The sequence below is a fragment of the Saccopteryx leptura genome, chromosome 1 (assembly GCF_036850995.1).
Source record: "Saccopteryx leptura isolate mSacLep1 chromosome 1, mSacLep1_pri_phased_curated, whole genome shotgun sequence".
Lineage (NCBI taxonomy): Eukaryota > Metazoa > Chordata > Mammalia > Chiroptera > Emballonuridae > Saccopteryx > Saccopteryx leptura.
In genome coordinates, this window is record NC_089503.1 from 170,349,360 (window position 1) to 170,361,668 (window position 12,309).

The following is a 12,309-nucleotide window of genomic DNA, read 5'->3' on the forward strand; positions in this document are numbered from 1 at the left end:
CACCTTTCAAGTCTGCTCCTGCTTAGAAAACAACGTGGGGAAAATCATTTTCTTCTACTTCCTCCTTAAACCTGGAATGGCACATGGTTGAGTAAAATATAGTAGTAAAGTCAAATTTATCAAAAAATTTCTATCTACCTGTAAATGGGCACCTGTTGCAATGTACTCCAGTTTTTGAAAATAAAACTGAAATCTAGAACATGTCATTGCAAAAGTGGTTCATTAATATATTACTTGTATAGCATTTTTTAAAGAATGATTTGCTTTCTGAAAAGAATGAATCCTCAACTCACAACTCTTAAGTAAGCCTTTTTCAATGCGCATAGTTTTAGTTTCAGTCTCTATAGCTCAACTTTAGAGGCACAACAAGAGCCAAAAATTAACCATCTTTTACTATTACATACTGAACCATGTTTTGTTTTACTCTGCTATAAATTTGAAGGTAATTAGTAAGAAGATGTTTTCAGCTTATATATTTATGTTTATATTTTAATGTAAAATTTTAATTTAATATAAATGTAGGTTTTATACAAAATACATGTTTATATATAAATTCAAGCCTACTAATAGGTAATTTTTTATTTTATTATTTTTTTACTTGGCAGTATATTTTGGTCATCTTTTCTAAAGGCTTTCATTATAAAGTTAAGTACTTGTTTATTTTTTTGTTTTGTTTTGTGTGTGTGTGTGTGTGTCTGTGTGTGTGTGTGTTTATAGCTTTTATTCCAGCTGAAGACAAAAAAAGAATTTGAGTCTTTTTGTGTTCCTATCAAGAAAGGAGTTAGTTCTTAGTGGACAAAAGGTAGAGAACACAGCATGGATCTCACATATTCAAATATAATCAACCCTTTTCTCTTCCTAGTAGATAGTCACAGTCAACATCCTGGAATTAGGTCAAACCAGGAAAAGTTATGAGATGGGTAATACCATACCTAATTGAAGCCTGGTTTGCTCTTGAAAACAAACTTGGATCTCTTTGGATTTGGAAGTTAAAAGCCAGTAATCTTTAGTTAAAACAAAATATACAAATTCACAGAGCCAATCCTGGGAACAAGGCATATTCTATGACTTCACAAAAATTACACAGTTAAATAGTTATTTTACTTAATTTTCATCCAAACTTTAATGACCACATTTTCATTCTGTTACTTTTTAAAATTGTCATATTTATTTTACATCTGGTGACTTTTCTGAAGAGAAGGAAATAGTAAAACCTAAATGCAGTATGTAAAATGGATATTTATCAAAGCATGCACACGTATGAATATACATTAAAACAACAAATAAACTAAAACAAGCTAGCCCCAGCTAGTTAGCTGCGTTGGTTAGAGTGTCATCCCAAAATGCCAAGGTTGTGGGTTTGACCCCCCCCCTCGTTAGGGCACATATGGGAAGTAACCAATGAGTGTACAACAAAGTGGAATAACAAATAAATGTTTCTCTCTCTCTCTCTCTCTCTCTTCCTCTCTCTAAAATCAGTCAATCAATAATTTAAAAATTATTTGAACAATTTTAATAATTTTTTTTTTAGAAACAGCTAAATCTAGGGCTTCTAAAGAAAAGATCAATTTTTCTCTAAGCTAAAATGTTGGTTTCACCAGACATGCTGAGACACAAACATTTCGGGACCTCTAATATGGGTGGAGGCTGAGGGAAGTCTAGAATCGAACTGATCCAGACAATCAGTTTAGCGCAGAATACACATTCAGTTATTATTCTGTGTTGTTGTTCTTGTTGTCCCCAACTGAGAGCAACAATTTTCATATCATTATTATATGCTCTTTGTAACAGAAAATAAATCCAAAAATTAAGAATAGAGAGAATAAAGAGTGCTTTAAACCTAAGATTAATTAAGAAAAAGAAAAGATAACTATATGAAGTGATGGATGTTAATTAGCTACATTGACACAATTATGTTACAAAATACATATATACCAAAAGAGCAGCTTACACACATTAAATAGATACTTTGTCAATTATACCTCAATAAAGATGGGGGGTGGATCTCTCAGTGAACCTACTCATGAGAAGAAATGCAGAAAGACAGTAACAGTAGCCTCCTGGTTGTTCACCTCTGCCTTCCGGAAATTGAAGGATGGAAAGTACCAGAATTGCCCAGACGTACCTGGTGTGTTGAGTCGCACATCAGACATGTCCTACCTTGTCCCTTCCTGTTGATGTCATCAGATAGCAACGGATTGTTAGAAAGGTCAGGTAAAGAAGGAGCATTTGGTCATCAGATGTAGGGTACTTACAGTGACCCCATCCTTTTCTGGTCACTCTAACATGACAATTCCTTGTGCGTACCCACCCCCCATTCCCGACCTAAAGCATAGGGCTACGGGCAAGGGGCCTTACCTTCCTTCAGCATGCCCACTTTTAAACACTTCATGAAGCGGCAAGCTTGGCAGGATTTACGTCGACGCTTTGTGATTTCACATTCGTTCGTGGCTGGGCAGCTATATTCTATGTTACCTACAACACAGGGTGGGAAGAAAAGGAGTTGTTAGATGGGCAAGTCCAGGAAATATGAGCACCCTGGAGTTGATGTCAAAGCTGTGATCCCTGCCCCCTTCCATCAAAAACAAAACAAAACAAAACAAACAAACAAAAAAAAACAAAAAACAAACGACACATGGGCTTCATGGGGGATATCACAAGTGTCATGAGGATGGTGATGTTTTTCTAAAGATTCTGTATAAAATTAGCTTTCAAGTCATGATGCTTCGTTCAGGCAAAGATCCAGTTTTCCAGAATCTTAGGTTCCAGAAATATAGAAAAAAAAAATCAAAGCAGATTATTTCCGTAAAACCACCAATATTCAAACTGTCTTCCTGTAGTGACAAGCCTGGATTTCTTCTGGTGACTAATGCTGGGACACACCAGGCTTACTGTGTCCCTGACCTAAACTTGGCTGTGGAAATAGTCCCCAGGCTCATTTGGGACCTTGCAGGTAGCCCCTAGAAAACAATGGCTGAAGTCACTTGCTTCCTGCTGCCACATTACTCACAGTCTTACAAAACAATTTAATGCTCAGTAGGTAAACGCTTCTTCCTGGTTAATGGTGATCTTCACCATCATTGTTATCATGCTTATTATACTACTTGCATAAAGAAATCAAAATATTACAGCCCCATGAAAGTGTTACAAGAATAAACAGCTACAACATTATCTTTTTTTTTTTCAATAGAAGCAGGGAGGCAGTCAGACAGACTCCCGCATGTGCCCGACCAGGATCCACCCGGCATGCCCACCAGGGAATGATGCTATGCCCACCAGGGGGCGATGCTCTGCCCATCAGGGGCATTGCTCTGTTGCAATCGAGACATTCTAGCGCCTGAGGGGGAGGCCATGGAGCAGACCTCACTGCCCAGGCCAACTTTGTTCCCATGGAGCCTTGGCTGTGGGAGGGGAAGAGAGAGATAGAGAGACAGGAGAGAGAGAGAAGGGTGGAGAAGCAGATGGGCGTTTCTCCTGCGTGCCCTGGCTGGGAATTGAACCCGGTACTCTGCACACTGGGCTGACGCTCTACTGCTGAGCCAAGCGGCCAGGCCCCAAAATGATCTTGTTTAAGATTAGAGTTTACAGCCCTCGCAGTATCTACACATTGTAAATGATCTGTAGCCAGAAGACAGTCCAAACTTTCACTTGAATTTTTTTTCCCCAATTAGTGGCGATGTCAGTAGCTTGGGGTATACTCTGGGTCTGCCTACAGCTTTGTAAAGAAGCTTCATGTCAAATAAAGCCTCTCTTCCCCATCAGCTCCGTCACACAGCAATGGACAGTCTTCCATTTCTTCCTAACCCTTTCCCCTGGTGATTAAGTGCATTAGTATCTTAATAGAAATGCATTCTGTTTATTGCCCTCTTGGGAAAGGGGAGGCCATCACACCAAATGCATAAATTGTCATCAGAGATGGTCCAAGTATAATTGCAATTTCGCTGCTCTATGTCTGCCGTACCCAGGGTCTGACCAAGTCCCCTGAAACATGTGCGGAGTCTATAATTAGCATAGAGTCTGCCTGGGACAGCAGCATTGATGAAATATTTCAGAGTTAATCACACTTTGTAAACACTGATTTATATTGACTACCTTTCTCCAGACTGATGTCTCCTCAGTAAATATCACATTAGCAGATTGCAGGATTGGACAGACTCAAGACCTCAGCCACTGTGAATTCAATAGGAAGTAATACCTAACCACGTTCAACCACTGAAAATGAGTCCAGTATGCATGACTTTTTTTTTAAAAGGGTGGGGGCTGTGCATTATAACTGGAGATTAGCCTATCCAAATAGTTTGACTAAATTAACATTCTAATTCAGGACATTTATAACAATACAATCAACTAGAGTTCAACATAGGAGGTTAAATAATAAGGCAATGTTAATTACATCAACAGAAGCATACTCATCACCTTCTTCAGAAATATTACTGATGCTCTAATCATAGAAAACCAAGGATAAGTCAAAAGGAACTAGACTGGCAGGGTCACATCAGAGAATAAAGGGACTTAGAATACAAACTTTAGGCAAACCTTTTTTCACTGCAGAGTTTCTTTAACCATCATTGAAAATTTATTTGGCATCAAGAGAATGTTGCCTGGAGTATCCTAGGGGTTAATTACTAATCTACTGCTAGAACCTTCCATCTACATGGCCCTTCTTATACTTATTTAGAAAGAAAACCTGGCCCTGGCTGCACAGCTCAGCTGGTTAGAGCATCGTCCCAAAGTGCAGAGGTTGCCAGTCTGATCCCTGGTCAGGGCACATACAGGCGCAGATTGATGTTCCTGTCTCTCTCTCTCTCTCTCTCAAATCAATAAAATAAACATTTAAAAAATTAAATTAAATTAAATTAAAAGAAACTCAGGTCTCTGATTCCTCAGGAAGAGCTGAACAATGACTTGTGAGAAAGAAAAAAAAAAGTTTTTCAAACAGCTTTTCTTCCCATTTCTATGCCTGAAAAGTCAGTATGAAGGCAAACATCGTTCACTCTCCAGTACGGCAATGTGAGCCCTGGTCCCACACTTTGAATCCAATGCTGGAAACTTCTACTGGGATGACCCACCATCTGCCCCGCCTCCCAGTCCAAATAATCACCTCTCCTCTCTCTCTTTGAAACATACACCCTCATCCTTCGCCATAGCATACTTCCGATGGGAACCTAAAGAAGGCAAGCGTGAGCTCGCACCTGGACTAGGACAGTTATCTCCGCCCTGGGCGTCCTGCCTCCATTCGGGCCCCATCTAATCCGTGCTGCATGCCACTGTCATATTCCTCTTCCTGTGATTGCTTTGATCATTCACCACCCTGATTTTTTTTAAAAAAAGAAAAATCAATAGCTTCCTCTGGCCTCGAGATGAAATATAGACTAAATATAGATTAAAAATAGACTAGGGAATGAAGTCCTCCCCAATCTAATGATCACCTACTATTCCACTATTTCAGCAATATAACAATTATTACCTTACTGATGCGGCCAATCGGGCTTCTTCTTCTTTGTTTTTTTTTTTTTAATCTTATGGGGGTGATGCCAGTGAACATAATTATATAGCTTTCATGTACCCAATTCTATAACACATCTCTGTATACTATATTGTGTGTTCACTCTGTCCCCCAAGTCAAGTCTCTGTCCATCATATTTTGTTACCCCTCCCCTGGCCCCTTGGCAACCTCCACACTGTTGTCCGTGTCCATGAGGGGGTTTCTTTTGTCCTTTTGGCTCTATCCCTCCACTTTCCACACCTAACCTCCCCCACCCATTGCCTGACAGCTTTTTTGCTGTGTCCTTCAGACTTCCCTCTGAGAATGATCTATCTTTGCCTCTCTTTTCTTCTTAAAATTACTTCCAAGTCTCAGTGTTCAACTCAAATTCCAGTCAAATCTTTCATGAAAATGTCTCAGCCCATCCTAGCAGAAAATGATTTCTTGGTTCTCATATCTTTTCAGGTACTCTCATCATATCCAGACAGGCCGTACTTTGTTACATGTTGTCACATGCATATTACCCAGTAGATGGTAGGTAGGATCCTGGAGGCAGGAGCCATTTCTTAGGCAGTATAGAAATCTCCACAAAAAAAAGTAGCATTTAAGTAAAGTAATATTCTTAGAATAATAATATTTTCTTGATATCTCAAGGTCATTTTTATGAGCATCCACAATAGTGCTGGAAGGCAGTAATGTCCACAAGGTCAAGTGAGTTGGACATCCTTTTAGGAAGTAATATTAAGGACACTAGGAAAACCATCTTACAAATCAGAAAAAAAATAGAAAAAAATTAGTTTATTAGACAAACCTGGAAAAGTAGCTTTGACAAAAAATGGAAATGTATGGCATAACAGGTAGAGATTATCAAGAAGAATAAATAAAGTACAAAGGTTTCTGGGTAGTTAAAGATGAAAAGGGAAAAATAAAACTATAAGAAGCTTTAAAGAGAATAAAAATGCATCTTGATATGAACAGAATAAGAATACAAGAAAAGTAGAAAATACAGATAGAGGAGTTACTTTTTATCTGTTTTTTTTTTTTTTTATACAAAATAGGTCCTTTCAAGAATTATAGCCACATTGGAGAATATAGTTAGGAGTTATTCAACAATAACAAATAAATATATATATTTTTTTATTCATTGAGAAGAGGGGAGGCAGAGAAAGACTCCTACATGCAACCCAAACAGGATCCACCCAGCAAGTCCACTAGGGGCCTATGCTCTGCCCATCTGGAGTGTTGCTTCATTGCTCAGCAACCAAACTCTTCTTAGTGCCTGAGGCGGAGGCCATGGAGCCACCCTCAGTGCCTGGGGCTAACTTGCTCCAATTGAACCATGGCTGTAGGAGGGGTAGAGGGGAAGAGAGAGAGGCAAGAAGGGGGGAGGGGTGGAAAAGCAGATGGGAGATTTTCCTATGTGCCCTTACTGGGAATTGAACCTGTGACACTCACATGCCAGGCCTATACTCTACTATTGGGCCAACCAGCCAGAGGCAATAATAGCTAAATCTATGACTGACTCTTCTATGAATGATTGATACAGATTTTTAAATTTCTTCTAAAAACAGGATTGTCACATTGTCACACAGGATTTTTAGACCACATACAAAATCCTATTCTAGTTTCTCCTCTCACCATTACTTTCCATGATTCTTCAATGACAAAGAGAAAAAAAGGCAAGAAAGGCCCTAGCCGGTTGGCTCAGTGGTAGAGCATCGGCCTGGTGTGCGGGAGTCCCGGGTTTGATTCCCGGCTAGGGCACACAGGAGAAGTGCCCATCTGCTTCTCCACCCCTCCCCCTCTCCTTCCTCTCTGTCTCTCTCTTCCCCTCCCGCAGCCAAGGCTCCATTGGAGCAAAGTTGGCCCAGGCACTGAGAATGGCTCTATGGCCTCTGCCTCAGGCGCTAGAATGGCTCTGATTGCAGCAGATGCTCCCAGATGGGCGGAGCATCACCCCCTGGTGGGCGTGCCGGGTGGATCCCGGTCGGGCGCATGTGGGAGTCTGTCTGACTGCCTCCCCGTTTCCAACTTCAGAAAAATACAAAAAAAAAAAGAAAAAAAAAAGGCAAGAATATTTCTAATAGTGCCTTTGAATGAATTCTTGATGAGGAACTCTGTCTTCATTGCTGAATCCCCTATGCTTACAGATAAGCCTGGAATTTTGTGTTGTGCCCTGGGCTGTGAGAGACAGACCTGGTTCCTGGCCTTGAGGGGTCCACATCACAGAGGAGACAAAGTGTTAACAAATAACAAAACAACTGAGCGTCTGGGGTGATGGCCCTGGATTCAGGACACACACACACGCTCACGCACATGCATTTCCACAAACGCAGAGTTTCCGCCCAGGGAAGTCTGTGCATTCTTCCCACAGGTGTCAATGCTTGAACTACACTGTGAAAAATGAATATATAACTACAGGTGGGTGAAGGCATCTTCCTGAAGCCACAGGAAACATAAGGTTTCTGTAAGGATGTCACTGTGAATAGATGGAACACACAGTGGTCCAGAGTGTTTTCATAAATCATATATTTTCAGCTTTGGTGTGTAGAGAATGTTTACAATGAAATCAGGCATCCTTCAGCCAGATGTCCTCTTTCAGTAAACTTGTCTCAGCCATACACAGATGATAACCTTGCTTTCACTAAGTAACACTGGTTTCTATCTGGAAAAACAAATCAACAACATTCCAAACCACTCATCTGCTGAAGGAAAGCTCTCTCATTTCCCTGCCCTCCCATCGAGTTGCTTAGTTCCTTGTTTTGTTGACTATACTCACCCACCCAACAATGTCTTTGATCCACACTAGAGTCCACAGAGATGCCGCCCTTGAGAAACCTTCCCGGGTGCTTTTCATACTCAAGAAAACATTTATCCAAAAAAATAAAATAAAATAAAATGTGCTTGCCTCAAGCACCTGAGTAACAATGTTCCATCTCTTTGGTACAGGCTCAAAGACCTGACTCCCTGCAGACCTGATGATCTCTATGGGACACTTGTTTTCTTCGCTTCAGGAAGGCAGAAACTAGACAAAAACATCATTTCCGATGGCAGCTATGGGCACCTGGAACGCTCACACTGGACCGACGCTCAGGATGAGGCAGAAGTGACTGTTCTCATTTGAGACACAGAGTGTTCTTGGATTATTGTGTGCTTGTTTTCTGGGACACATTTGGTAGATGGCACCAGGGATTCAACTGGGCAGCGACAGATGACAGGGTGGGAATTTTCCCATTTTTGTCAAGAGCTGGGGGCAGGAGCTGTGCTGGGAGGGAAGCAAACCAGCACGGAAGCTGTGGGGTTTGCTGCAGGCTGAGAGAATGATGGAGCCATTGACAATATCTCCTGGCAGCTTTGCAGAACATCCTGGGCTCTGACTCCCTTATTCCAGAGTCATCTGTACAATTAGTTTGCAGGTTATGTAATTTTTTCACTTCCTGCTGAACAGAACCTTGCATCTAGCTGGTGGACAGAATAGAACTCCAGTGTTTCCACTGTCGGTCACTGGTATGATCCTTTCAGCCACTGAATGGACTTTTACAATTCGGCAGTGGATGGGCTGAATGACGTCAATGAGCACAGCATCACAAACTAAAAATATACGTCAAATCTTTTCTCCTGACTCTTACCACACATGCACACTGTACGGTGCCTTCCAGCTTAACACAGTCCCTCAGACTTGCCCTCTTTTTCAGACCTATGGACACCACAATTATAGAACCCGTTTGAAAGCATCTGCATATTTCCCCCATTGTTTTAATTTTACTAACAGAACCAACTTGCCATGTGATGACTCACAGGGCACTTCAAGCGAAGTTCAACATTCAGTGATGTAAAAACTATGGAACTTGCCTCAGTCCACAATCACAGAGCGTTAAAAACAGGCAGGCAATAACCTGTAGTATTTTTGTTTTCAATACCCCAAATGAATTAAAGAAAGAAAGAAAAAAATACCTCTATCATTGGATAGCAAGGTTTTTTCATACAGACATAAGTTCCTTTCTCTATTTTTTCTATCTATAACTGGGATTATACTAGATGGAATAATAATTGATAACATATCTGTAGCCCCAAAAGAGTCATAGCACTATTAATGTGCATTTAAGTTGAGTGCTGTGTGTTTCAAAGAATACACCCAAAGTTAGACTTCAAAACAAGTTACCTAGAGACCCTGGATCTGCTCCCAGAGGGCAGCTTCAAACACTTTTTGAAGCTTTCTTTAGACCTGCTGCTGCAACCACTGTACAAACTGTAATGGGGGAGGAGAGAAGTCAGATTACACTTCCTTAATTTCTACCAAGAACATCTGACTGCCCTCTTTATCACAAGGCATGATGTCAAACAATCTTTTCCCATCATTAAATTTTCAATCTACCTAACAATTTCAAAGCTCTCCAGATTGTTGAAGATGTTTAGAGAATCTGCCTTTGGCTCTGAATGGCAACGTCCAAAGTGACTCCACAGAATGGCATGCCAGCCTCCTAAAGGGAGCCCAGAGCACCTGCGATGGGCTGGTTGTGGCACACTGTGGTGGAGGACAGGGCTGTCCCATCAACCAGTTACAGTCCCGCTGGCTCCAAGGAGAGCCACTGTACACCCAGAGGCATGCCAGAGGCTTCCTCAGCTTTTTGCTGCTCCTCTACCTCCTAAAAAATGAGGCAAGAGACAGGTGAGTCTAGCAAAGGTCTAGATAGTTGGCTTTTTAGGTTTCTATGGGATTAGATTATGATCATCACAAATGCTGTACATAAGAGCCATCATAGTAAGCAGGCTCAGATATGCCACATTCTCCCACTGAGATGCAGGCCTGGCTCACCAATGGGAATAGATAATGCTTTGCCCGTAGGGAGAAGAGACCAGAAAGAAACCCACCAGTAGACATACTTATAAACCCTGAGCAATGTCTAGTGGCTGGAGATCAAGGACACATACTCTGGCCCTGGCCAGGTAGCTCAGCTGGTTAGAGCATCATCCACATATGCCAAGGGTGCGGGCTCGAACCCCCATCAAGGCACATACAAGAATCAACCAATGAATGCATAAATAAGTAGAACAACAAATCGGTGTTTCTCTCTCTCTCTCCCTCTTGCCTCAGTCCACAATCACAGAGTGTTAAAAACAGGCAGGCAATAACCTGTAGTATTTTTGTTTTCAATACCCCAAATGAATTAAAGAATAAAATCAATAAATACATTTAAAAATATTTTTAAAAAGCCCACACATTCTGGTTCCAGCATCCAGTGAACCATGCTGGGGGGTGCCATGGAGCCTACAGAGGGAACCACTACCAGCGAGCACCCTGTGGCATACAGCTAAACACAGATAGTATCCCCGTTGTACTGAACAAAAAAGGGGGGGGTCACCAGGAAAGCAATGCTGTGAAAAGTAGTGAGATTATCTAGCATTGATTTTTTCAGTTTTAACAAAACATATCTGGCCTCAGTTTCTCCCAAATTTGTAAACACAGTCATTCTTCTACTGCTTTAATTCTATAACCATTAAATAAACATGAGGCACTGTGCATGTTTGTCTCAAGAAAAAAAATTTTAAAAAGACAGAAAATGTTCTTGTCTGTCCATCCTTAGCACCCTGCCTGGCAGATGGCTCAGAAAAGCACTTGAGGACGAAGGAAGAAATGGGCAGAGAAGAGAAAGAAGAGACCCAGCCTCACTCCAGCTCTGCCATTCATTAGCCAAGTGAACTCGAATTAGTTCCTTCACCTCTGTTGCTTTCAGTTCACTCAATTACAGAAGACTAGTAATCATATTTGCATTCTACTCTGTAAGCATTACATGAATATTGGTATTAAAATCATATATACTTGCAATCTCCCTTCTGAGAAGAAGAAGGGGGGGGACACTGTGAGATTGCATCTTTTTTTAAACACTTGGACTCTAATACCAAAATCTGGAGTTTGGGAATCAAATAAAAACCACCTTCCATAGAGTGAAATGAGGGTATGCCAGTGAATACGCCATTCACCCAGAGAATCTGAAAGTGGATTCTCCATTGCCAACAATGCCGGCATAGACAGCTGTATTTTATGGGCACTTAAAGAAGAAAAAGTATAGTAACTCCAGACATTTTTTTAAAGCACTAAATATCTAAGAAGCAAATATCTGAAGACATCACCCACGTTTCCTCATGAACATTTCCTGCCTCTCCACCCAAGCTCATAAACTGCCTATCCCTGGGGGTAATCAGATTAAAATCGAGAATCAAGCATGGGCAAAGCTCTTCACAATCTCACCCTAGCCTCCTATTTGTAGTCCCAGGTCAATGTCCACCCCTTGTCTGACTGACATCAACTCTGAACTACTCCAACTTCACTGCAGGGCCCACAAGACTGAGTTGGGGGTCCCCACTGGATTAACTAGTTCATCTCATGCATGGTCAGGCCAGTCCTGCTCTTAACTCTTAACATACTTTATTATATGTGTCTACTGACTTGCCCACCTCCTGTCCCAACTGTACAGTCCCCGAGGGCAGGGACTTACTCCCCTGGGTGTCCGCTGTCTCCATCAAGATGTCCAGTCACATCAGTGACCCACAGGGAACACTCATTCCCTGTCAGCTTTACATCTTTGAACCCTTATTTTGCAGATGAGAGAATTAAGGCACCAAGGAAAGAGGTCACTTACCCAGCATCACATATTTAACCAGAACCAGAGCCAGGATTTGAACCCAGGCACTCTGCATCCAAAGTCTGTGCTCTATCTGATGGTTGCCAGAGGGGAGGGGCATTGGGGGTTGGCTGAAAAAGGTAAAGAGATGAGTAGTACATACTGGTAGTCACAAAATAGCCACAGGGATGTAAAGTACAG

The 12,309-nt window shown here is 41.4% G+C and overlaps 1 protein-coding gene across 27 annotated transcripts in view; it reads right to left on the reverse strand.

The window, feature by feature from the left end:
• ESRRG (estrogen related receptor gamma) overlaps positions 1-12,309 on the reverse strand; it is a 548,848-nt gene that overhangs the window by 135,197 nt on the left and 401,342 nt on the right. For all 27 annotated transcript variants that reach the window (XM_066380024.1, XM_066379967.1, XM_066380016.1 and 24 more), the window contains one exon: positions 2,359-2,475. In XM_066380024.1, the coding sequence (XP_066236121.1) occupies positions 2,359-2,475 (117 nt within the window). The remainder of the gene's footprint in view (positions 1-2,358; positions 2,476-12,309) is intronic.